Raw genomic sequence first — 21,840 nt, forward strand, 5'->3', positions numbered from 1 at the left:
ACTTTGGTGAACTGTTGCTTCCTGATTCTTCTGGATGCTGATGCCTGGTACAAGGAAATGCCTCTGTCTCCGAGCTTTAAGCCTTGCACTGACTGCAGGAAATCCATGCTGGTGAGTGACCATCCTTCTCAGAGTTTAAAGTCCCTTGACAAGGGTCATGTCTGGGACAGGTGCGAGATCTTCAGGGACTTAAGCCCCAAAAAGTTTAGGGCAGTGAAGCTCTGTCGCCTTCTAGTAAAGGCTGCCCTGCATCTGTCATTAGAGCCTTACCAAGCATATCTACTTCTGTCAGAAATGCCCTTCTGGACGTTGCAGAGTCTTGGCACAGCTCTCCTTCCCTGGTACTGAGAAAAAAACATTGGCATAGTGCTGCAAAGGACTCATCCTCCAAGAGATCAAGGTCCCCGGCACAGTCAACCAGTAAACAAGCTGGGAAGTAGAGTAGAGTGCTGGAGAGGAGGCACTCACCTGTGCCAGTAGCATCTAAATTGGGATCATCGGCACTGGTGTCTGTGTCATTGCGATTGACTGATGCTGTGATACCAACCTCTTCAATGCAACAGCAGCAGCATAAGGAGAACCTCTCCATGTTGATGACATTGGAGGCATATACGGCAGCACGAGATCTCCTGTGTCTCTTGGTACTGGCCTCTCCAGTAGTATAGGAGACATCTTGTCCAGTACCAATAACCCCTTAGACTGCATTGTACTTACTTGTAGGTATAGGTCAGCTTTCAATACCGTTGACTGCTTCAGATCCTTCTGCACACTGTTGTCCAGTGCTATTTTGAGGTGAGCCCAGTATGCTTATCTCAGTACTGTCATCTCTGGAATCTTGCCAGTGCTCTTCTGCACCTGGGTGACTCAGGCTCATTTTCAGAATTGGAAGTTGGCTAATATGTGTCTATCTCGAGATAGGAGGCATCACTCTCTGTCATCAAAGTGTTTTCTAGCAGAGGTTCCATGTTCGTCAAGGGACATGGATCCTTGGTCCAGTGCCCTATCAGTGGCCGTATTGGAATCTGTGGAGATTTCCTTCCACACCCGGATCCGCCCTGCAAACGCTTCTTCCTCCAGATCTCCAAGTAGATTCCAGGGTAGTTCACGTGAGGAGGCTCATGAAGTTACCCTGGGTGCCAAGTTGGGTGCCGAGCAAGAGTAAACTGCCCCAGCAAGACCTCCGTTGGAGGAGTTCCAGAAAGCTTCACTGCAGTTTGCTTTGTATTCCTCCTCCTCATCACCTGATGAGGTGGTGATATCTGGTGTGTCCTCACTTCATCAGGTTGTATAAGGTCCTATTAAGACCTGTTGAAGAGGGTGTCTTCCTCCCTGGACACACAGTGGAGGTAGTTCAGGAGAGCTCGAATAGATTGCCAGCAAATTAAAGAAGTATGGGCTGGATGAATGAACTATAAGGTGGATAGAAAGCTGGCTAGATCGTCGGGCTCAAGGGGTAGTGATCATTGGCTCCGTGTCTAGTTGGCAGCCCGTATCAAGCGGAGAGCCCAAGCGTTGGTCCTTGGGCCAGTTTTGTTCAGTATCTTCATTAATGATCTGGAGGATGGCATGGATTTCACCTTCAGCAAGTTTGCAGATGACACTAAACTGGGAGGAGTGGTAGATACGCTGGAGGGTAGGGATAGGATACAGAGGGACCTAGACAAATTAAAGGGTTGGGCCAAAAGAAATGTGATGAGGTTCAACAAGGACAAGTGCAGAGTCCTGCACTTAGGACGGAAGAATCCCATGCACTGCTACAGACTAGGGACCGAATGGCTTGGCAGCAGTTCTTCAGAAAAGGACCTAGGGGTTACAGTGAATGAGAAGCTGGATATGAGTCAACAGTGTGCCCTTGTTGCCAAGAAGGCCAATGGCATTTTGGGCTGTATAAGTAGGGGCATTGCCAGCAGATCGAGGGACGTGTTCTATTTGACATTGGTGAGGCCTCATCTGGAGTACTGTGTCCAGCTTTGGTCCCTACACTACAAGAAGGATGTGGAAAAATTGGAAAGGGTCCAGCGGAGGGCAACAAAAATAATTAGCTGGCTGGAACACATGACTTATGAGGAGAAGCTGAGGGAACTGGGATTATTTAGACTGCAGAAGAGAAGACTGGGGGGGGGGATTTGAAAGCTACTTTCAACTACCTGAAAGGGGGTTCCAAAGAGGATGGATCTAGACTGTTCTCAGTGGTACCAGATGACAGAACAAGGAGTAATAGTCTCAAGTTGCAGTGGGGGAGGTTTAGGTTGGATATTAGGAAAAACTTTTTCACTAGGAGAGTGGTGAAGCAATGGAATGTGTTACCTACAGAGGTGGTGGAATCTCCTTCCCTAGAAGTTTTTAAGGTCATGCTTGTCAAAGCCCTGGCTGGGATGATTTAGTTAGGGATTGGTCTTGCTTTGAGACAGGGGTTGGACTAGATGACCTCCTGAGGTCCCTTCCAACCCTGATATTCTATGATTGGAGGAATTTTGGTGTTCAGCCAGGCCCTCCTGAGTTGCTCTGCCTATAAATGAGGCCATTCTAGAGCTCAGAAGGGTTTGTTGGCAAAAACCATCTTCTCCTGCCACCAACAGCCAAAAGGACTGAGCAGAGATGTTTGTGGCTTCAATCATCAGGTCTTCCACAGGAGGTCCAGCAGAATATGCAGGATCTCCCTTTTGAGATACCAACCCTCTTTTCCCAAGAATGTTGATAAGTTCCACAGTCTGAAGAACTCCAGAGCTACATTGAAGTCTTTTTGAGGTTTTATACTCCACTCCACACAAAAAAAGCAATTCTGCCCTGAGTCATTTCACTGTTACCAGCCCTTTATATTTAGGCTACTTGACCAGTCCAGGAGGAAAGGGAAGAGTCATATGAGGAGACCACCCCCTCATCACTTTTTATCTACAGTGAGCTCATCTAGAGACAGCCTGGATATACCAAGCAGTCTGTTTGACTGCCCTGTTGAGGATAGCTTACCAGTTTGCCTTATGCCAGCTTCTCCTATCCCTGTTTTTTTCTGACAGGCTATTCCACTTCCTATGTGCTTGGACCCATATTACCATAGAGTAGTGGGTCCTAAGCACTGTGGAACTGGGATAAACTGAAGGTTGTGTTTCTACCCTTCCTCCCCTCCCTCCCCACTCTCACAAAGTGGTCCTCCTTCTGGAGGTCCAGTCTCATGTTGGGAGCTGTAGAAGAGATTCCTACTTTATACAGAGGGAAAGGGTTTTATTCATGCTACTCTCTAATTCCAAAGGCAAAATGAGGTCTTAGGCCCTTACTAGACCTGTGAGAGCTGAACAAATATGTAAAGAAAATAAAATTTCGCATGATCACCGGAGCCTTTCTAATCTGTTCCCTGGATCCTGGCAGGTGGTACACTGCCCTCTACTTGAAGGACTCGTGTTTCTATCCTCAAAGCCACAGAAAAATTCCTAAGATTTATGGTCAGTGACTCCCATTATCCGTTTCCAGTCCTACTTTTCAGTCTGTCCATGACCCTGCAAGTATTTACAAAATGCATGTGGTTGTGGCTGCATTCCTAAGGAAAACACAAATATTTCCACACCTGGACAATCGGTTGGTTGGAGGTCAGTCCAAGAGCCAAGTAAAATTCAGTGTTGCCATGATCTAGTCCTTTAGAGTTCTGGGGCAGCCAATCAACAAGGACAAGTCAGCACTTCCCCCGATCAGAAGATATTAGTGGTCCTGGACTCTACAGTAGTCAGGGTTTTCTTCCCACAAACCAGATTTCAGACTGTTAGCCATTTTCTTAGACTTAAATGTCCATCCCACTATGACTGTAAGGATCTGTCTCAGGCCTCATGTACATGTGTGGTTTGGCATGCCAGACTTCATCTCAGGAAGTTTTAGATCTGGGTGAGCTTGATGTACCCTCTGATTTGTCACCCATTGGACATGCTAGTTCAAGAGCCCACAGGAGTCCTAGCCATTTTGGACTGGCGAATGGACCCAGCCAACATATGTGAGGGAGTTCCCTTTGTCCCCCCACAACCCACATTGACTCTGGTTACAGATGCTTCTCTAGGTTCACCTGGGAAATCCATGACTCAAGCTTTCTGGTCTGTCCAAGATTTAGCTCTCCACAAAAACGTGAGAGAGTTGAGATCCATGCATCTAGCTTGTCAGGCTTTCCTCACCGACATTGGGGAAAGAATTTACGAGTGCTTATGGACAGTGCTTACTCCTGGGGGAATTCTGTGCCGCTGCACATGTACAGAATTCATGTCCCGTGCAGAATTTTTTTTTCTCTGCAGAAAATACATTCTGCTGGAGCAGTGCTGCAGTTACACTTTTTGCCCTTCACCCACCAGGGGCTGCTGTGGCACCAGAACAGAGAGCATCTGCTTCCAGGTGGGAGCAGCCCCAGCTGCTGATAGGGAAATGAAGAGACTGCGTTCCTCACAGTGCCCTGCCTGTTGGGCCAGGTCAGGATGCACAGGATATGGGGGGATGGACAGTGTGGGGTACATGGGTTTCTGTGGGGATCACAGACGTTTCAGAAGGGCTAGTGGAGGGGACAGACTGAGGCGGGGGCTGAATGGCAGTGGGGGTGCAGGAACACAGGAGCAGGAGGGTGCAGAGACGCATGGTGGGAGAGGGGTGGCTGAGTGGGGGTACAGGGCCACATGGGGACAGAGGAGGGTATAGGGATACATGGGGACAGGGGCAAATGTGCCTGACTCAGAGAGGCTAGTGATCAGCCAGGGTCTGCATGGGAGAGGCTCCCTAACAATTCCCCCTCCCGCCCCACCTTCCCCCCCAAAAACCCTGTTCCATACTTCTCCCACCCACACCCAACAGTCCTCCAAGTTCAGTCCAAGGCTCCTCCCCAGCAATTTTCCCTATTCCTCAGCTCCTTCTTTACCTCTGACCCCCGCCCCCAAGCCTTTGCACTGTTTCTGCGGGGTACGGGAAATACATAGCCATACATAATCACAGGACCATGGACATCTCCTTCATCACAGCCTGGATGCTCTTCACCTTACTGCCTGGATGCTCCATGGTTAACATCTGAGGAGGAGGTCTGTTCAAAGGATTTACAAAACATCCTCATAAATAGCAGAAAACCTTCTGCTAGGTACCCATACCTGTTGAAGTGGAAATGGTTCTCCTTATGGTCTCAGCACAAAGGTGTTTCACTGTCTATGCAACAAGTTCTGAATTATTTATTCCACCTGAAACAGCAAGGACTTTCCATTAGTTCCATCAGGGTTCAGCTAGCAGCTGTTTCTGCTTTCCACCCTCTAGTTGCTCATCACTCAGTTTTCTCCAATCTGATGTCGCTCAGGTTCTTGAAAGATCTGGACAGGTTATATCTCTAAGTAAAGGAACCTGTCCCCCTTGAGGATTAAATCTGATGTTAACAAGGTTTGTGAGTCCCCACTTTGAACTGCTGGTTACCTGTTCATTGCTTCATCCTTTGATGAACATAGCCTTTTTAGTGGTGATTATCTCTGTGAGGAGAGTGGGAGAATTGCGAGACATGGTAGCTGTCCCACCTTATACAGTCTTTTATAAGTACAAAGTATGCTTATAATCACATCCAAAATTTCTGACTAAAGTGTCTCATTTTCCACATCAATCAGGCAATATACTTACAAACTTTCTTTCCCAAGCCCGATGCTTGTAAGGATGAAGTGAGATGCCATACGTTGTATGTGCAGAGAGAGTCTTCTATTTTTACTTGGACAGGACTAAACCATTCAAGTCATCCTCAAAACTGTTCATGACCGTTACGGACAGGATGAAGAATCTTCTAGTCTCAATTCAAAATCTCGCCATGCATTTCCTGCTGCATATGTTTATGCCACGACATTGCCAATGTGTCTCCACTAAGCCGAGTGGTATCACATTCGACAAGACTGCAGGTGGCTTCTGCAGCTTTTTCTAGCTCAAGTGCCTACACAGAGCTGCAAGTTTGGTCATCAGTACATGCCTTTGCACCTCATTATGCCATATCTCAACATTCTAGAGATAATGCCAGATTCAGATTTGATGTCCTTGAATCTTTTTTCAGGTAAACTCTAAACCACCTCTGGATTGAACTGCTTGTGAGTCACCTGAAGTGGATTTCCAACTGATTAACTCTGTGATTTGAGCAAGTCACTTAATAGTGCCTCAGCTTTTCCACCTGTAAATTGAAATAATACCTACTTCACAGGGTTGATATCATCAGATAGGCACAAAGAAATGCAAAATATTATTCAGTTATGGCTATGCATTATTGTATGTCATTGGGCCTTTGTAAACTAATAAGAAATAATTAGTCACACTGTGAAATTAACAGAGCAGATGGGTATTTTATTTTAACTAAACTGGCATAAAATCCCATTAAGTTTTTAAGGAAAAACAGCTAGTGACATTATCACCCCCATTCTGGCCCCTGTACACCAGGTAAAGGAGACAACACCATAAAGAGCCCTGAAAGCCCTGATTCTGACCTGGGGGAATTTCATCTGCAGAGGAGCTGAGGAAGACAGCGTCAGGATGTCCTAAAGGACTTCTTCGCAAATCCTGGCATAGGGAGTATACCAGAGCAAGACAGGGAGTGGGGAAGGCATGGGATAGAGTAGCAGCTTGCCCACATACAACCTGTAATTTAGGCAGCCTTCCAGGGCTTGTCCAAGTTTACACTGAAAGTCACTCTGACCCCTGTAGCAGCCCAGAATCAGAAAGTTTTAGTCACGTAGGGGCTGCTCCCTCCTCCAGGCTCTGAGTTCTTTGCAGCGCCTCTTACAGATGCAGCACAGAATCTCGCTGTTTGATTTTTGGACAGTTTTCTGGGTCCTAACCTTTGTTTACACCTTTCTTCCTGGATTTTAAATACTAGAGAGGCAGCTGGTACAAGTCCATGGATCTCTAGGTTTGGTCATGCCTCTTCTGCCCTTGCACTGATGTTTCAGCCCGCAGCCAAGCACCCAATGCAACATGCCAGAGCTCTGTGTAAATGTCTGAATTGCATTCTTGTAGGAAGACAGATGCAGCCCAAATGTCTTGGTGTGAGGGAAGTGTCAGAATCCAAAAATTTATCATTTAAATTCCTTCATTATTGGGGGTAAAGTTGTGAGAGAGTCACCAGTTAACCTGTTTATCTGTATGTTGTAATCCTAATGGTAAAAATACTGAAATTTGTAAAAGTTGCTGGGAAGTTCTTTATATTTGGAGAAGTATAGTCCTCTGAACTTCAGAACAGCCTGAGCATTACCTAAGATTGTACTGATTATAGACTGGACTAGTGGCACCTCTGTTTTCAGTTGCTTATAACTTTGACAGACTTACCATTCAGGCTGAAATTTTCCATTCTGCCCCCGGCTGAATTTTTTTGGAAAATTTCAGCCAAAACAGTTCATCTGTTTCCAAGAACAAGGCTAGGGGAAAATAAGTTTTTCTTCGGTGTTGAAAATATTCTGGCAACTTTTTTTTAAGCTCTAGTGAAAATCTGCTCAAATAAGGACAAGTTTATAAGCCTTTGAAAAAGCAGAGTTCACAGGTGCTCAGTAGAGACTTGCTAGAGCTTAACTAAGTTCTCTGGGGCTTCCGTCCTCACTGAGCATGCTTGAGCCTCTTACAGCTCCTGTGTGTGATCAGAATGTGCATGAGTCGCCCCACAGAGCAACTGAGTAAGCCCTCTCCAGACTAGGGACTCTCCAAAACTGGACTTTCTCCATAATGGCTGCTTTGGGCCAGAGTGGGCACTGGAACTGAGAGCAGTGAGACTGTCTCTTCTGGGCATTCAGTGACCCCCTGTTGGCAGAAGGGAGGAGGAAGCCATCTGATTCAGATGCAGAGGGAATAAGAGACTGACGTCTGGCATTGCAGGGGAGGGTTTGGGGAATAAATTGAGACAGATGGGGAGTGGAGACTGGGACTGGAAGCGAGCATGGGGCGCTGCGACTGGCTGGGCAAGGAAGTTCGGGCTGAGGAGGGGAATGGGTGAGAAGACTGGATGGCAGCAAAGAAGCTTGAATGAGGAAGCTGGAGCTGGAAACCGGTGGGGCAGGTTGAAGGAGGTGGACGGGAGGAAGACAAATCTGACGAGGAGCTGGGGCACAGTGAGAGAACTGAGACTGACTGAGCAAATAACACTGGGCCAAGGAGCAGAGGGAGGTGAGGATAGTGAGATTGAATGAGAAGGCTGGGGATGGAGACTAGGATGCATAATGGGGAGGGGGGCAGGAGTCTGGAGGCTCAGTGCGGGAGAGATCAGGAGGTGGGGGAGGGAACTGGAATTGGCTGAGCGGGGAGGTGGGAGGGACTGGGACTTACTGGGCAAGGAGACTGGGTCAGAAACTTGGGGAGTGGAGATTGGGACTAACTAGGTGAGGAGAATGGAATGGGACGAGGAGTCAGTGATGGGATAGAGGCAGGTTGGAAGGGATGGTGCATAAGGTGTCAAGCGTGGGGTAAATGGGCAGAAGAGTCTATGTCCATTAGAGTGTACACTCCCCCCTAGAGTTTGGAATGGAACACAAGATCCCTGAATCAGTGTCACTGTTCCTCTGTCTCAGCAAATATTTGTGAAACCCATTAGCAGGGTGTCTCATTCTCCTTGCTGGCCCTCATAAAGGATAGCAACCTGCCACTCTCATCAGGTATCCAGTTAGCTCAGTGGCAGAGGTCTATATGGATCTAAAAGTTTCAGTGCTGTTGATGAGCCCCAGCGGTATGTCAGTATGATGCCACATCATGGAATTTGGTGGGGGGGGGGGGGGTTTGGCTTGGTTGGTTTTGCTTTTTTTAAAACATAGCAAATTACACACACAAAAACTACATTAGGAGAACATTATTAAGGTAGTAAACTCCAAAGTTAGGAAATGCCAGAATTAAGGTTGTTTGTGCAACTTTAATTCAGCAATCATATAATTAAAGAATATATTGTAATGCATATGCATAAAGGGGCCAAATTAAGGTTGTAGAGGCATAATTCTGGCATAATTATTAATTCTTAATAATCTTTTAACATAATTTTTTGTGTGTTGTTTTACTAAAAACTAATCCAAACACTGTTTATATTGCGCTGCTGTGATTCATTTCTAGTGGGATTTTTTTCAGTTTGGATATTGGAAACAAATTCTTCCTAAAGCATCCTGTACTGTAATACACATCGACCTGGGAAGGATGACTGTTCTATTGTTCTAAGCATGGCTTCCTTTTGTTCGCCCCCCCCAGGTTAATGCAGCAGTCTGTGGAATCCGTTTGGAATATGGCATTTGACTTCATTCTTGACAATGTTCAGGTGGTTTTACAACAAACTTATGGAAGCACATTAAAAGTTATCTGAACTTAACTTGTAATAAAGAGCTTGGTGGGAGCCTGGAGCTCTCTGCTAGCTGTGCCATAAGTGCTTGTGAGGTATTTGCAAAGTGCATGATAGTAAGGCTCTGAGTTTTTATAATTTTCAATTTCTTTTTAAACAAAAAAGTGTTTTGTACATTTCTTTTCAAAAAGTGCCAAATTTGTCAGTATTGCATGTAAATAATTGTGTTAAAATTCTTTTATTGTAGTATAGAATCTATTTGCAAAATGTTTGTTTATAAAGTTTTATGGATTTTTACAGTGAAGTGTTTACAGTTGTTTAATAAAGAACTGTATGTATATTTTTGTACTGATTCCATTTTGTCAATGCTTCAGTTTGAATATAGCTAACCCTTTATTAAAGCTGTAGCTTTGAGTCATTTTACTAATCTCTGCAGTGGTAAGCGCTTATTTAGCTCTCTCAAAAAAATTTCTGTGAGAAAAATCCTTGAATCATTGTACCTGTTTGTACACAGTAGTCTAGAATACATTTGAGTGTGACAGCTTAAAGCCACAGGCAGTGCTTCGGGTTGAATAATTTATCTTCCTTGCCTTTGGGATTATAAAGCCAGTACCCACTGAACTAATTCATAAACTGTGTTCTGTACATTTGTAGATCCACAAAGTATGAAAGCATAAGTCCCATACACTCTGTAGCACACTCTTAACTACATTGCACATAAAACTGTTGTAATTTCTGTGGCCCCATTCAGAAAATCTCTGTTACAGTAGTGATGGGTGGTCACAAAGTTTTAAATTACTTGCATGTATGTTTTTCCTTTAACATTTCACATTGTTACCTATTTTGCAGAATCCAGGGTTCACGTACTGGGGACCTTGCTGCACACTTCTTTTCCCATGATGGGGAAGGATCAGAGTGAGGCATGCATGGGTGGCTCAGAAAAAAACTGGAAGAGCACAGAGAGAGCTCCTGTCAAGCTCCGCTCCCACCCTGATCACTTCTTGGGTTTTTCATTAGGTGGGACATGCCCACTGTGGGGTTTCAGTAAATTTACAATATTATGGAGTATGTTACATTAAAACGGCTGTGGCATGTTTCCATTGTTTGGGGAGTGAAAGGCATGCAGTGAGCACAAAATGGTAGTTGACTGCAGCAATTAAAACAACATGTTTTATATAAAAAGAACAGGAGGACTTGTGGCACCTTAGACGAACAAATTTATTTGAGCATAAGCTTTCATGAGCTTCAGCTCACTTCATCAGTTGCATCTGATGAAGTGAGCTGTAGCTCAGGAAAGCTTATGCTCAAATAAATTTGTTCGTCTCTAAGGTGCCACAAGTCCTCCTGTTCTTTTTGTGGATACAGACTAACACGGCTGTTACTCTGAAACATGTTTTATATAGAAGCTGACCCAAATAACAATTTAAATGGAAAGAATGTCAGCATTAGTTTTCAGCCCTGAATTGCAATCACATGATGCATTTTGCTTAGTAAATATTTACTATAGTCGTTGCTCAGTTGCTGCAGCATAGTTTCATAGATTATGAAGGGACCGTTATGATCATCTAGTCTGACCACCTGCAGAAACACAGGCCAAAGAACCTCACTCAGTAATCCTAAAGCCAGAAGGGACCATTGTGATAATGTAGTCTGACCTCCTGTATTACAAAGGTCCTAGAACTTCCACAAAATAGTTCCTAGAGCATATCTTTTAGGAGATCTCTGCATCCAGCCCATAACTTTTGTTGGAGATAGTGTATATATAACTTTCTAAAAGATACGCTAGCATAGGAGATTTTTCCCTCAGTGGTATCTGTCAGGGTGTTGCATGTGCCCACTGCTGTACAATAATGTCAAGGGCAGCACAGCCCTCCCCACTCCCTGTCATGGAGTGCTCTGAAACTACTCTGTATGAAGCCAGGCAGGACTCGGGGGGGACCGTGCCTCCTGAGCAGACTGTCTCTAGGGCAAGAAGCTTATACAGCTTCAACCCTCCTGGGTCTGACCTCGGAGCATTCAGCCTTCCACACCGTGCGCTTTCCTCAGGGAGTCCGCCTGGGCGGGGCTCCTAGGGAAGCCAGAGGGTCCTGCAGCCCAACTCCGCAATCAGACGTGACTCAGCCAGCCAGTAAAAACAGAAGGTTTATTCGTCGATGGGAACACAGCGTAGGACAGAACTTGTTAGCACAGAAATCAGTGACTTTCTACCAAGTCCTTTTTGGGAGTCCTGGGCCAGATGCCCTGGACTCCCCCCTTCAAATCCCCCCACGCAGACTGCCAGCTTCCAGCCATCCGACCTCCGACACACCCCTGTTGCTCCTCATCCATCTCTTTGTCTTGCTTCCATGGTCACATTCCTCCTCCTGGGTTTCAGGTTACATGGGTGCAAACGGGGCAGCCTCACCTGCCCTGAGGGCCTCAGCAAAAATCACACACCCAATTCCCACCACCGAGGTATTAGTGCAGTACAATGGGAAACTGACATACACATGATATTAGTATAGGACAGTAAGACTCACATGCAACATAAGATGAATAAAACCCCACTTTGTCACAGCCCCTTTCCTCTCCTCCAAACTCCTCCTTAGCTGCTGTGATGGGTGTTGGCAACCATTTCCCTTTCTCTTAGTATTTTATTGTATAGAGTTGGCACTCGTTAATAGCTCTATGAGGCTTCGTGTATTTTTCTACTAGTAGGATTCCTTTTGTATCTGTGCACACTTCGGTTCCTGCCAGTATCAACACCTGGGGTCAGGGATGCCTCTGTTTCACTCCTGCCAGTGCATGCAAGAAACCGAAGCTGGTCAGTGACTTGCCTCAAACGGCCTAGAAGCTCACATCAGAGAGGTGCCAAATCTGCAGGGACTTTAACCCCAGAACTAAAATCAGGAAGGTCAGACTGAAGCTCCTTTGTATGAAGGCGGCTCTGCACCCACCCTGGGAGCCTTCCTATTCGAGGCAGGCCCCATCCCCCGCTATTTTGGTGAGGCACGCTGCCTCTGTCATTCTGTGTTGATCTGCTCTGGTACTGAAGCAGCAGTACTGCATACAGAGACGCGTTGCCTAAGAGATCAAGGTCCCTGCCCCTGAAATCCACCAGTCAAGCTGGGAAGGAGGGTGGAGTGCTGAGGCTCTCCCCTGTGCAGATACTGCCTGGGGGAGGGGAGGAGGGCGTGTCAACCCCATTGCTCATATTGCTGTTGAATCCGACCTTTACGATGCTGCCATCTTTGGCTCAGCAAGAGCGGCTCTTGATGTACATCTCTTGCTGCAGTCAATACCTGGCATGTGAGCTGAGTGCCGGCTTTGCCAGCAGGCCAAGCAATATCTCACCCAGTATGGAGAGATACGCTCTAGCACAGATTTGCTAGCGTTCAGCACATGGTACCTCAGATGGTCTTCACCTGTTGGTCTGCTAGGAGGGAGCTGAGAGGGGGAAGAAATTGGGCTCCAGTGCCATATCTATAGCTGTATTGGAACCTGTGGGGGTTTCTTCCCGGCTCCAGCTTGCCTCTGCACCCACCCCACTACATCCTCTAGTAGACATCACCAACTGCAGGGCAAGAGTTGCAGGAAGCCCAGTACTGCACATGGGTTATCTACCTCAGTGAATCCCCTATTGAGCAAACTGGGGGAAACTCCAGCTCAGCCATCCTTAGTTCCACCGCCTCAGTGCCTGACAAGGCGATAGGACAAGGGTGGGCAAACTTTATGGCCTGCAGGCCACGAAAATTGTGTGGTGGGCCATGAATGCACACAGAATTGGGAGTAGGGGTGTGGGAGGGAGTGAGGGCTCTGGCTGGGGGTGCAGCCAGAAATAAGGAGTTCAGGGTGTGGGAGGGGGCTCCAGGTTGGGCTGGAGATGAGGGGGGTGGGGTGCAGGAGGCGGCCCCGGGCTGGGCCCAATGGGTTCAGAGGATAGGAGGGGGATCAGGCAGGCTGTTTTGGGGGGTGAGGACTCTGGCTGGGGGGGGGGGGTGGGCTCTGGGGATGAGGGGCCTGGAGTACAAGAGGGCTCTCTGGGCTGGGTGGGAGGGGGAGCAGGGCATGGGGGGTGGGGCTCAGGGCTGCATGCTCTGGGCAGCGCTTACCACAAGCAGCTCCCGGAAGCATGTCCCCCACTCTGGCTCCGAAGTGTGACCAGGTGGCTCCATGTGCTGTCCCAGCTGGCAGGAGCTGAGGGCCAGATGTGACCTACGGGCCACAGTTTGCCCACCTCTGCAGTAGGGGGTTGGTGTTTCCTCATCTCCCCCAGATGACTACAGGGCCTATGAAGACATCTTAAAGAGGGCAGCTTATTAGCTAGGTGGAGCTAGTGCAGGCAAGTTTATACAGATTGGTTGATAGCTTCTGCTCTGTGGGGGCCTTCTCCAGTGCACTCCTTGTAATTGAGGCTAGACTCAAGCCAAAAAAAGTATTGTGGCAGATGCCAGCTTCCCTGCCTCCTACAACTAAATGGACTGAGTGGCGGTATATCTCCATGTAAGGGGTTTTTTACCATCTTGGGGTTCTTGTAGGTGCCCGGGTCAGCGGGTATCAATGCCTAAATCAAAAGATGCAAAGCACAATCGTGTTGGCAGGAAAGTTTATTCAACAGCTGAACTACAGCTCTGGATTTCTCATCAGCAGGCATTGGGGAGACGTTAGTTCGTCCTCTGTGACCATCTTTTAAAATTTGCAGCTGCAAGAGGCCATGCTGTAGTCTATGAGGGAAGGTTGGTAGCCAGGACCTTGCCTCAGGTTGTACTGGACATGGCAGATTCTGCTGCATGAGCCATGGCATCAGCCATTGCACTGCATAGGTGAATATGGCTCCAGTTACCAGGTCTTCCTCAAGAGGTCCAACAGACCATTCAGGAGCTTCCTTTTGAAGGATTGACTTTTTGCAGAAGTCTGATAAGCTTCACAGTCTTAGAAAGTCTAGGGCTACACTCAAGTCTTTGGGTATTTACAGTCCTCTCCCAAAGGAGAGGTCTGAACACAGAAGTACCCCCATTAGCCGCCTTTTACACCTCAACACCATGACTAATCTAGAAGGAAAGGGAAAACCTACAGGAAGGCATCACATCTGATTCACTCTTCAGCCACTGTGAGCTTATACAGATGCCCTGGGAACACCAAGCAGTCAGTTTAATGCTCTCCTCGAGGCCATAGTACCAGTTTGTCACCATCTCTTGGCCATTTTTTCCTACTTCCCAAGTGCTTGGACCCACAGCACTACTGCCAAGCATGGTGGAATTGGGATACATGCTTAAGTTTGTCACTCCCCTTCCTTTCGCCTCCATTTTTAGGGACTATTCTCACAAGTTCTTGCTCCTTTAGAAGGTACAATATCACCTTCTATAGGGGAGTCATAGAGAAATTTCCTCCTTGACACAGAAGAAAGGGGTTTTATTCTCGCTAAAAGCAAAAGGCAGTCACATACATAAAGAAAATCATACATAAAGAAAATCAAGTGGCACTGGCTACCATTAGCCCCTAGAGCCTGCCACCTGGTATGCTGCCCTTGACTTAAAGGACAAGTATTTGTCTGTGGTAATACACCAAAGCCACAGGCAAGTCCTCATATTTACGGTTGATTCCCTCCTACTATCAGTTTGGAGTCCTGCCATTTGGCTGAGCCGTGCTCCTATGTTCTGACAAAGCTCATGGTGCTGGGGCCGCACTGCTGAGGAAATGAGGCATTCAGGTGTCTACATACCTCGAAAGCTGGTTGGTGAGAGGCCAATCCAAGAGCCAGGTGCTGTCCAGTGTGGCCAAGAGCCAATCAGCCTTTGGTGCACTGGGATTGCTGATCAGTGAAGCCAAGTCACACCTCTCAGACTAGAGTTTATAGGAGCGGTCTCGGACTTTATGTCAGCCAGGGCTATCCTTCAACAAAACAGGTCCAGGCATTGCTGGCTGTTTCATTAGCCATGCAAGCCCATCCTAGCACAAAAGCACAGCTTGCCTCAGGGGCACATGTACTTAACATGGTTAGTCATGTTCGGCTGCATCTCAGCAATGGCTGAGCTCAGCCTACATCCTGATTCATCATGCACTGGATACGCTGGTGCGAGTGCCCACAGGAGTCTTAGGCCTTGTCTACGCTGGCAAGTTTCTGGGCCATAAAGCAGCTTTCTGTGCTGTCACTCCTGAGGTGTGCACACTGCCAAGCCACTTAGTGCACAGAAACTGCACAGTTGCAGCGCTTAAAAAAAAAAAAACCACACCCCAACGAGAGGCGTAAGGGCTTTCTGCGCCCGGGCGACAGTGCTGCTGTGCCAGTGTCGACACTGTGGTCGATTACAGCACTGCGATCGGCCTCCAGGAGGTGTCCCACAATGCCTGTTCTCACCTCTCTGGTCATCGGTTTGAACTCTACTGCTCTGCCCTCAGGTGACCAACCATCATCTCCACCACATAAATTCCTTTGGAAATTTGAAAGGGCCCTTCCTGTTTGCTCGGTGATGCGGGCAGTGGTCTCAGTGCATCTCTGTAGGTAGCTTGGAGCAATGCCGAGCTGCTGGACCTCATCGGCATTTGGGGAGAGGAGGCTGGGCAGGCCCTGCTGCGCTCCAGCCAGCGGAATTATGATACCTATGGACAGATTGCGCAGCTAGTGCATCCACCCTTTGAACCCATAGCTACATGGTTGTTGCTTCACCTTTCAATGACTGTAAACAATTTTGTGGTAGCAGTTACCTCTGCAAGCAAAGTATTAGAATTAAGAGCCCTGGTATCTGACCCATCATATATAATTTCATATAAGGACAAGATACGACTAAGCCCTCATCCAACATTTCTCAGAGTGCTTTCTCTCTTCCACATTAGTCAGGCAATTTACTTACCAACTTTCTTCCCTAGGCCTCAGGCTCTAAGGCAACGTTAGGAGAGTGTTAGCATTTTATTTGGATAGGACTAAACCATTTACATTATCCTCACAACTGTTTGTGATGGATGAAGTTGACTTTCATGAATTTCATTGTGGATTTCCTCTCATATAGGTGTGTGCGCTACTACTCCCTAGCCAATTTAACTCTGCTGACCAAGGTGCTAGCTCATTTAAAAAGATCACAGCTTCTGCCGCCTTTCTAGCTCAAGCACCTTATACCAGACCCTTGTAGAGCTACAACTTGATCTTCAGGACCTACTTTTGCTTCTCATTATGCCATCTCCCAGCAATCTAGAAGGGATGCCAGATCTGCATCTGTGTTCTTTCTGTCTTTATTCAGATAGAGGTCAACCCACCCAAGGGGGCTCACATGCAGGTCAATCCAGAAGTGGAATGGACATAGAATAGAATATCAGGGTTGGAAGGGACCACAGGAGGTCATCTAGTCCAACCCCCTGCTCAAAGCAGGACCAATCCCCAATTTTGCCCCAGAACCCCCTAAATGGCCCCCTCAAGGATTGAACTCTCAACCTTGGGTTTAGCAGGCCAATGCTCAAACCACTGAGCTACCCCTCTCCCCCTATATGTAACCACTCAAAATAAAAATGGGTACTAACCTGTAACTGTGTTTTGGGCTGTTGCACGTGTCCATTCAATGACCCACCCTCCTTCCTATGCATATCTAAGGCTGTCTGGTAAGAAGAAACAGAGGGATCCACTCCTTTACAGCCTTGCAGAGCAGTACCAGGTGCATTCACTGCCCTTACAGGTACCACTGAGGGAAAAATCTCCTATGCTAGTGCACTAGGCATGCGCACACCCCAAGAGTGGAATGGACAGGCAGCAACACATCTCAAAGAACCATGGTTACAGAACAGATTAGTAACAGGCTCCCCTTCCTCCCCCATGTACAGGTCAGTCTATTCTCATCTTTATGAAAAGACACCCGACGTCATCAATTGAGAATGCCTGGACTGAGGGGTGGATAGATCTTTAATTTTACCAAGCTCAGACCATAATGAAACGTAGCCCTTTCCAGAAGTGAGCTTGAAAGTCCTGAAAGTCTTTTTTGTTGGTGTTGTTGCACTTTTAATTATTAAAAGGTGCTTGCTTCTGGGTCCACTCATCAAGAATGCATTTTTATTCAAGCCGCCATAGTCCAAAATAATCAGTCAGGGAACAGTAGTTAAACTAAGACGCCCTGTAATAGGAGTTCCTCCAACCCTTTAAAAAAAAAAAAAAAGGAGGGGGGGGAGAGGGGGGAGGAAGAGGGCAATCCAGCCAGAGCTTGCTATCTTCATAAGACAGCTACACTAGCAAAAATAATACAAGAGTGGCTTATAATACTTCAATCCAAAATTGCAGTTAAAAAGCAAAAGATGGCTTTGAACTACGTTACTGCCACCAGAATTTGTTTATCCAGGTTAACAGTTGGTTACATAGCAGCTTTCCTCTGAACCATGAATTTCAAACAGGAATGTGGGATTCCATATTTCAATTTAGTTTTAGGGATCTGCTGACAATATGGGTGTGCAAGTCACAGTCTCATGTTTGCTTTATTTCCATTTATAAGCTTTTAACTGATTGGAGTGCTTCTGACACCACACAAAGGCTATATACTCAGCAACAGCTGAAAAAGAAATTCTAGCTGATCTAGGCTGGATCTAACAATGTGAGCTGAGTGTCCTTTTTAAGGGGAACAAAATCAAGGCTACCCACAATACAGACTTATTTCCATCTACCACACAGTCAAAATTAGCTGGCCCATTTTGCACAATCTGCCGTCAAGTCCCCAGCTGCTGAACCAGTCAATAACTTTGCTGCAACACCTAAAAGTTTGGCTCAGCCGCTGGAGATAAAGCACGTTTGCTTTGTCTGCCTATCAGAACATGTTGTTATGCCTACTTAGCACCATTCTGAATAATGGCAAGACGAGATAATTTCTATCCAAACTTATTTCTACCAGAGCTCCTCTGGCATTACGGCACACTGTGTGGTGCTTTTAATATCAGAGTCCCAAACCTAAACCATGAACGTGTTATTGGACCACAATTTTTTCTTCTTTGCTGGTAGGGGTTGGCAGCACAGCAGGAGAGAGGGGTTTGGTGGTTTCCCTCTTTAAGACGATGGACCTGTAAAATTCTGTTGCCTTATCTGCTGGTACTACAGATGTAAACTTCACTTTTACAGAACAGCCTATCAACAGATGCTTTATTTATTGAAACGAGTTGTAACAAAAGGGCTAATGTGTCCATTTCCTTTATTTGTGGCTCTGCTTTGTAATGATTACAGATTAAGTTGACTTTCATGAACTGTACAAGCAATTAAAGGTGGCCAACTATGTTTTACATCATTGTTTCACACAAAGCAAATACAGAAATATCTGATTACCTAATTTTCTATTTTAAAAAATTCCTATAGGCACAAAGCAGAAGAATGGGGGTGGAGGGGAAGAAATCAAGGGGGGAGAGAGGTACGCATAAATAAAGAAGTATTTCTTACATCAAACATGTCCGAGAACCAAAGTCTGCAAAAGCTTGGTTAATCAAATACTGCAGTACTGATATCAATATAAAAGTGAAAGTTTTAGTCTGTAATAAAAATTCAATTTTTATTTATTTGTTGATTAGGGGGGTGGGGAAGGGCAAACTTTAAAACAGCAGCCACTAAAAGGGAAGGGCCATGGGAGAGGTGAACAGGCACAGTGGAACCGTGGGGACATGTAAATTGACCACTGTCAAACCAGTGTAAGTTTCTTGGTTTCTCATGGAAAACATTTTATCCACATATTTTCCTCCCAAACGTAAGTCCAACAGTCTCTTCAATACTCTGACTTTGTTGGCGATTTTTAGAACAGGAATAGTGAGTAATATTCCAGCCTGCCCATTGCTTTTTTAAAAAAAAAAACCAAAAACCTAAATTATTTCAAACACTTTCTTCAGTTCTACAATAAGCTGCCAGTCAGACTTCTGCATTTCATCTCTGAACCAGTTCTTCAGGGCATCAATGGACTGACGACTAATCTGCAAATACACAACATATGAATATTAGAAACAAGTGTTTTAATGAAATTATTCCCCAAAATATTGAAGGTAGTGTGGTTTAATGTGAGGAAATCAGGGTTCTAATACCAACTTTGCCCTGCCCTGCTATCTACCTGGGCAATCCACTTTGCCTATCTTATCTAGATTGTAAACTCTTTGGGGCAAAGACTGTCTCACTACGTTTGCATAGTGCCTAAACCAATGGGGCTTTGTACTTACTGTAATACAAATAAAGTCGTTTTAAAAATCTGAGATTAGAGTAAATGAATCATCAGTGTTTATACCTTGCCCACCCCCAGTAACAGACAAACTGCAGCAGCTAGTATTTAACATCCTGTAAAGTCTTGAGGCATGGCAGTTCTGTCCAGAGTGCTAACTGGGCAAAGTTGTACACAGAAAGGGACGCACTACAGAACGCTGTATACATTCATTCACCACACTGAACAGACTCCCCTACAGTCCTTTGCCCTTGGCTAACTTATTTCCTCAGTCTCAGAAGGAAGGGTGATGCAAGATGTACTTAGTTCCAGTGTTTCATCCCTTTGGTGATGAAAGTTTGCATTCTTAATAGCACGACTGCAAGGGTCAATGTCAGTGCCCCTAACATCGGTCAGGAAATGCAGATTTCCGCAAGAAGCGGAGCTGTACTAGACGTGCCATGCAATCAATGTGCGCACCCCATTAGCACGGGGGTACAGTGCTGAGAATTCTAGAATTCCTCAGGCTTTCCCATCCAACCTCCACGTCAAGTCAAGTTACCAACATGCCACCAGCCTTTGAAGAAAAAAAAAAAAAGGGCAAATCTCGGCTAGGAAAATTTTACCTTACTGACTAGGATATCTGTTGCTTCGAAGTGTCGTCCATACATTTTAGGCGATTCACCAGGAATAGGTTCTATCTTCACACAGACTTCTTGGCCTTTTTTTGCAACATCCACTTGTTTGTGGTTCACTTCAATACTTGTAACTATTCCAATTTCAACAAACTGTAACACAATGTAGAAGCTGTTACACATCCCAAAGGAACTTCTGTCCACACGGCTTTCCCCAAATCCCACCTCCATTCTGGGGCTTCTCACAGATGCACTGAATACAGAAAAGGTACTTTCAAGACTGCTACTGTAATATGTCCCTCCAGTAGCTCTTTCAGAGTTTTACTACAATGAGAGAGCAACACATACATATTTACATTCATCTTTAGAACACCTGAAGTATCAAAGACCGGATTTTAAAACTGATTTGGAAGACGTAACTTAGTTTCTTAAAAAAAAAAAAAAAGAAGAAGAAGAAGTAGTAAGGGGAGTTTACTTCCTCCCCCTGCTAGCTGCCAAGAACTCAATTTTGGTGACTACAGTGTAGTGCTGCACCACAGGAACGGCGCTGGGGGAGCACTCCAGTAATGCAGCCTCTCAACCTGCTGCTTAGCCTCATGCTGTTTGTTTTCTCTGCTACAACCCAAGGGTACATCATCCAGCACAGGCACATATGTTCACTCCAGGCCATGCTCCAACACTGGCCTATCATTAGAAAAGAGGATGATTTTAGGGGAGAGAGCAGCTCCTACAGAGATCCTGTCCTTTTGGGATGCATATATAGCAGCTTTAGCAGGAACAATGTTGTCCTGCCAACTTCATCAGGCCAAAACTCTTATTATGCTCATAGTAGAAAGATGAGAACGCTTACTTACATTTTTGCTAGGTACACACATGAGAGTCCCCTGCTTTACTTGGCCTGCTTCCACCACTACACCCATCACTATTGGGTCACGGGAGTTGAAAATAAACTGAGGGAGTATTTTCATCTTGCAAGGAAATACTGCTATATGCCTAAGAAATGACAGGGAAGAGGCATTTTGAAATAATGCATATAATGCAGTTTGTGTGTGAGAATGTCCAAAACTCACACACTTTAGACACATTTATAATTATTTTAGAGGAGAATATTCACTGAATGTGATCAAATTCTGAACAATTCTAGTTGAAGCAGATCATATAGGAAAGTAGCTTGGGCGAGCTTTATTTTGACTAGCTTGAACAACCATCTAAGAACAAATGAAAGTAATTACAAGAATACCAATTAAAATGCAGTTCTCTTAAAAAAAAAGTAGTAGAAGTAACATTGCAAGGGTCTCACATTTGTCACGACCCCCAGATCAAATTTACTCATTATACAAATTAAAAACAACCCATCTTTTTAACTGCGAGCCCTGGAAACTGGATTTGAGATCTGAAAGGCAAGCTGGGTTCCTGCTTGTTTGCACAACACCAGCAATATGGATTCTGCAGGTCAAATGCTGCCCTCGGGTCACCTCTACAAGCTTTGGATGGGGCCATATTTGTTTAACCAAGGTCAGGAATAGTCCTAAAAACTGGAACTTGGTTAACAAGTGCATAAAATGTGCAAGAATAAAACAAAACCCAGTTCACTCAGCCATTGCTTCCCTGAATCTGGAAGACTAACCGGAAAGAACAGTTAAATTGTTTTAGTCACTTAGGCAAGCAGAAAGGATTTCAAAACCCCATACTCCTGATAGGAGATCACCCTGCAGCCCCTTCCCCGCATTCTGGGACATGGACTCGGCGGTGAGGCTACACCCTGACACAGTGCAAGGGCTGGGCCTGCCCCAGAGTCCGCGCCTTTGTGCCCATGTTG

The 21,840-nt window shown here is 45.8% G+C and overlaps 2 protein-coding genes across 4 annotated transcripts in view; one reads left to right on the top strand and one right to left on the bottom strand.

The window, feature by feature from the left end:
* Window positions 1-9,579, top strand: part of REV1 (REV1 DNA directed polymerase) — a 93,206-nt gene extending 83,627 nt beyond the window's left edge. For 2 of the 3 annotated variants that reach the window (XM_074965064.1, XM_074965072.1), the window contains exon 23: window positions 9,184-9,579. In XM_074965064.1, coding sequence (XP_074821165.1) covers window positions 9,184-9,295 — 112 coding nt within the window. In that variant the 3' untranslated portion in view covers window positions 9,296-9,579. The remainder of the gene's footprint in view (window positions 1-9,183) is intronic. The other variant, XM_074965081.1, reaches the window with a different exon arrangement.
* Window positions 9,580-19,044: 9,465 nt separating this feature from the next.
* Window positions 19,045-21,840, bottom strand: part of EIF5B (eukaryotic translation initiation factor 5B) — a 73,341-nt gene continuing 70,545 nt past the window's right edge. Inside the window, exons 22-24 of the mRNA XM_074965095.1 lie at window positions 20,876-21,014; window positions 20,013-20,174; window positions 19,045-19,168 (exon numbers count right to left, since the gene is read on the bottom strand). Coding sequence (XP_074821196.1) covers window positions 19,061-19,168; window positions 20,013-20,174; window positions 20,876-21,014 — 409 coding nt within the window. The 3' untranslated portion in view covers window positions 19,045-19,060. The remainder of the gene's footprint in view (window positions 19,169-20,012; window positions 20,175-20,875; window positions 21,015-21,840) is intronic.

Source organism: Natator depressus, chromosome 1 (genome assembly GCF_965152275.1).
Source record: "Natator depressus isolate rNatDep1 chromosome 1, rNatDep2.hap1, whole genome shotgun sequence".
NCBI classification, from domain to species: domain Eukaryota; kingdom Metazoa; phylum Chordata; order Testudines; family Cheloniidae; genus Natator; species Natator depressus.